A 4,352-nucleotide genomic window follows, 5' to 3' on the forward strand; every position below is an offset into this window, starting at 1 on the left:
CTAAACCGGTGGTTCTCACTGAGGATGATTCCTGCTCCCCTGCCCCTTGGAGAACACTTGGCAATGCCCTGAGTCATGTCTGGTTGGCACAACTTAGTGGAGGGGCGCTATTCCTGGGACCTGGTGGGGAGAGATCAGGGATGCCCTAAATATCCTACATCTTTGCCTGTGATTCACAATGTTCTTAGTGATTCTGGATATTACTAAAGATAAATTCGAATCAGTATAGAGTTGATGATTACAGCAAGGATCTGGCATAACATCTTGTTTAAGTTGGAAATAAGGATCCTGTCTCTCCAGGGATTCCCTTTTTCTTCTTTCTTTCCCTAATTTTTCTTCATTATTTCCTCTCTGTATCTCACACTCACACCCCCCCCCCAGACCCCCCCACCTGCTCCCACACACCCAACCATTTCCAAGGCTTGTAGGCTGCCTAGGCTGGAGGCCAGTTGCATTGTGCCAAGAGAAGAGAGCATCAGAGAGAAGACACATCCTCACGTCTGAAAGCTGGGTCTTTATTGAGGTTTACTGAGGATTCTGTGACCTGGAGGGGCCCTCGTGGGTCTGAGGGATGTGGCAGGGCCTCAGCAGAGATCAGAGGCAACTCGAAAGTGAGTGCCACAGAAAGCCTGCCCAGGTCTGGTTCCAGATTTCCCCTCAGGCCGGCCCAGGCTCCATCCAGGCTTAATTCTGCTTCAGGACCTCATTGATCCAGGGCCGGTAGTGGGAGATCCGGGTGAAGACAACAGGGGGCTTTGCATTCTTCCGTCCATGGGAGACGATGCCCTGAGCCACCCCAGCACACAGAAGAGGGCCCCCTGAATCTCCCTGTGGGGCAGAGAGAGAGAGAGTGCGCGCTGCGCGCGAGAGAGAGAGAGAGAGAGAGAGAGAGAACACAGAAGGTGAGCTGGGAAGTCGTCTACTCCCAGTGAGACCTGGGGTCAGACCAAGCAGCCCTGGTTCCTCATGGGGTTATACATCTTGGTGTGATGCCCCTTTTCTGTTTCCTTCTGGCCACCTCATGTGCCCTGTGCAGCAGCCTGGGAGGGGTGCCCAGAGACTGCACTGGGCCATGGGTGGGGGAGGGGCAGGGAATGGATCTGCAGAGGGGTGATTCCAGTTCCTTAGGCCCATGATCTGAAACCCTGTCGCTGGCTGACAACCTTCCCACCCATCTCCTTCCACAAGACGTCTGGGCCCCGAACAGTGACTTGTAGAAAAGAACCCTCCTCCGAGGATCACCTCAAATGCAGATGTTGTCTTCCTGGGATTGCCAACACACAATTGGAGGTTGTGGTCGAAAGTTCTGTAGTGTCTGCAGGCTTGGGGATTCATGAGTCTCTGCTTCACTTCTTGCAGAGTATCAGAGCCTGGTTCATTCAATTGTGTTTTTCCCCAGCCAGCCACCCGGCACATTCTCCCGGGTGGGATGACGTTGAACTGGGGCGGAAGGGGGAGCGTCCCCACGGCCAGGGTCAGGTTAGCTTTCTCCTTCAACTGTGGAGGGCATGAGGGGCTGTCAGTGCTAGAAATGGGTGACAGGGCAGTTGGAGGAAATCAGGGAGGGACAGGGCAAACTGTTTTGCATTAGAACTACATCCAGTGGCACGAGTCAGTGGGGTTGGAGTCCAGAGGCAGGTTGGGGACATTTTAAGCAATGGAGACCTGAAGGAGAAAACTAAGAGAACAGAAAGTGGGAAATGTGGAGAAAGAAGTTATTACCTTCAGTAACATGATGTCATGGAGAAGAGCACTATCATCATATTTTGGGTGAGGAAATTGTTTTATGACCTCAAGCTTCTGCCATGTGTCTTCTTTCTTTTGTATGTTATGGGCTCCAAGGGTGACCATTATGGACCTATTGTGAGGGAGAAGGAAGGACCAGGAGAAACTGTGATGGTCTGAGGTTTCTCCTGCGATGTTCCCATTCTGAGAAAAGAGGACTAGAGTCTATCACAGGGGTCACTGGACTCTACTCACCCCTCTTTCCCTGGACCACTTGTAGCATTTGGGGTGGGGGCTCATATTTTACTCAGGGAATAGCTTTCTCAGGGAACATTGACAATTTCCAGGACCCTCAGGAATTCCTGGAGACTGAGTAGGCCATGGAGGACCCAGGGGATAGGATTAGCACTTCCTAATTTAGGGAGCCCTGTGTGAGGGCCAGAGATATCAGAGGAAAGGGGGAGTTGAGGTGGTGGGATCCCTGGTGGACCCTGTTGTCTGCCTCCCCTGGAAAGATGGCTCAAGTCCCTGAGAACTAAAGGCCAGTGTTCTTGGAAAGGGCTTAGAGGAAGTGGCCTGGAAAACTGGGTGGGTTGGGAGAGGGAAGCTACTTTTAGAGGAGGGACTTTTGGATAGGGCCTCCTTTTCCTCTCTGTAGGGGAGCCGAGCTCACGGTGATTGAAGATCAGGGCATCTCATCAATTATGGGACCAAGTTCCATAAGTTCAAGTCTTGCCTCTCCCAGCCCCAGGAGCCTCAGACCACCCAAGGGTACGTCCTTGGCTGCCACCCTAGCTGTTAATCTCTAGAAGGGAGATAAATGGGACCCTGCTGTGTCACCTTCCTGCACAGTGAGCAGCCGTCAGCACAAAGTTCCGTCTTATCAGGAAACCACCGCAAGATGCCAGTCTATTCTGGAGAGTGACAATTTCCAGGTGGGCCATGTAAGGGCGGGAGTGTGGCTTGCACTCTGTGCCCCCGATGATCTCTCCTGGAACAGAGATCCCCAGGGCTTGAACACAGAGAATGCATAGGCTGAGCTAAAGTTGAGAGGGGCTTCTCTCTAATCTCATCCTCACTGTGTACTCTGCCTGTTGCCCCCTCAGGAGGCTCGGGTATCTGGTGTCCCCACCCACAACCTCTCACATAAATTCTCACTCCTTCTTCCAGGTACAACAGCCAATCTGGCCTCAGATGCCATTCAGGCATTTTTCACCTCGGATTTCCCCCACTGCCATTGTGCCTGGGACCTCAATGCTCCTCTTCCACTGGGCTCCAAACCTTGAGGGCAGTGTCAGAGAATGGCCACATTACGAGGTAAAGTGTAGCCCCGAAGCTCAGAAGATGAAGAGAACATAGGACCTCCTACCCAATATCTCACCTTAAGTCATGAGAAGATGCCCCCTCTTCCTCCCACCTGTTCGGGCTTTCCCCTAGTCAGCGGGGTTCCTCGTCCCTGGGAACTACCATAGGCTGCAGAGACTGGGGGGGTGGGGGAGGCATATCCCAAGTGGAACTTCACCCTGGATTCCTGCAGAGAGATCCTGCGATCTTGTTAAAGAGTCAGCTATATTCAGACTAAACTGTGTTGGGGGCTGATACTGCAGCTTCCAGAGGGAAGGACTCACCAGCTTCAGCTCTGGAGCAGAGGAGAAGGAGCGGCAGGGCGAGAGGAAGACAATGCATCTTCTCAGAGAGGCTGCCCGGGCAGATGCTGCTTCTGTCTTCTGGCTTGGGTTTTATAACTCCAGCGATGAGCGACGGGCTGGGCTGGTAACCACAGGAACTGTGTGGTCATGTTTTCTTCTCCCATCCTAAACTGGTGATCTTTCTGATCAGAAGTTTCCCCCAAGTTACCCTCTGTTTTGCTGGAGGTGAAGTGGAGGTCTGACCCCCAAGTTTTGGCTTCCAGGATGAGCTTTCAACCATGGTGCCTTATCTGGTGAGGGGAGGTGGAGGGAGTGTGTCTTTCGCAGTCAGGGCAGCTGGTTTCAGGCTCATCAGAAACACGGGTGGGGAGAGTCCTTACACAGAGCATCCAGAAACACATGCACTTTTATGGCCCACAATAGGAAGTGCATTTTGCAAAGGGACCCAGTAGCCATATATATGCATGTGTGACTACATGAGCACAAACATACACATGTACAAATGAATCAAAAGTTTCGGGAAACAATATTTATCCTTGTCACGTGCAATGCTTTCAGTTTCCATTCATTCCATTCCACTCCGTATTTTTTATTTTTTATTTAAAAAATTTTAAATGTTTATTTATTTTGAGAGAGAGAGAGAGAGAGAGCGAGCGAGCAGGGGAGAGGCAGAGAGAGGGAGAGAGAACCCAAGCAGGCTCTACACTGACAGTGCAGAGCCTGATGTGGGGCTTGATCCCACAAAACTCGAGATCATGACCTGAGCTGAAATCAAGAGTTGGACACTCGGGGGGCGCCTGGGTGGCGCAGTCGGTTAAGCGTCCGACTTCAGCCAGGTCACGATCTCGCGGTCCGTGAGTTCGAGCCCCACGTCAGGCTCTGGGCTGATGGCTCTGAGCCTGGAGCCTGTTTCCAATTCTGTGTCTCCCTCTCTCTCTGCCCCTCCCCCGTTCATGCTCTGTCTCTCTCTGTCCCAAA

At 52.2% G+C, this 4,352-nt stretch overlaps 1 protein-coding gene across 3 annotated transcripts; it reads right to left on the minus strand.

Moving 5' to 3' along the window:
- Positions 1 to 494: 494 nt before the first annotated feature.
- On the minus strand, positions 495 to 3,587 carry CMA1 (chymase 1). Of its 3 annotated transcripts, XM_019429270.2 has the most exons (6): positions 3,310 to 3,426; positions 2,942 to 2,993; positions 2,566 to 2,716; positions 1,723 to 1,858; positions 1,243 to 1,497; positions 495 to 828 (listed from the first exon to the last, which is right to left on the minus strand). In XM_019429270.2, the coding sequence occupies exons 1-6, from the start codon at positions 3,409 to 3,411 to the stop codon at positions 685 to 687; spliced, it is 840 nt and encodes a 279-aa protein (XP_019284815.1). In that variant the 5' UTR covers positions 3,412 to 3,426; the 3' UTR covers positions 495 to 684. The 3 variants fall into 3 exon arrangements, with proteins under 3 accessions (XP_019284815.1, XP_019284813.1, XP_019284814.1); XM_019429268.2 differs by lacking the exon at positions 2,942 to 2,993 and having other exon boundaries at positions 3,354 to 3,587; XM_019429269.2 differs by lacking the exons at positions 2,566 to 2,716; positions 2,942 to 2,993 and having other exon boundaries at positions 3,354 to 3,450.
- Between the last annotated feature and the right edge of the window lie 765 nt (positions 3,588 to 4,352).

Source organism: Panthera pardus, unplaced genomic scaffold, assembly GCF_024362965.1.
Source record: "Panthera pardus isolate Hobbes unplaced genomic scaffold, ASM2436296v1 HiC_scaffold_24, whole genome shotgun sequence".
In the NCBI taxonomy this organism is placed as follows: Eukaryota; Metazoa; Chordata; class Mammalia; order Carnivora; family Felidae; genus Panthera; species Panthera pardus.

What these genes read in the sequence shown, in the direction of transcription:
- CMA1 (XM_019429270.2), bottom strand. Translation starts at nt 3,411, where the DNA reads ATGCATTGTCTTCCTCTCGCCCTGCCGCTCCTTCTCCTCTGCTCCAGA. An exon ending in GCTGCTCACTGTGCAGGAAG is followed by an intron (nt 1,859 to 2,565) that starts GTGACACAGCAG and finishes CCCTCACAATAG; the next exon opens with GTCCATAATGGTCACCCTTG. An exon ending in ATGACATCATGTTACTGAAG is followed by an intron (nt 1,498 to 1,722) that starts GTAATAACTTCT and finishes TGCCCTCCACAG; the next exon opens with TTGAAGGAGAAAGCTAACCT.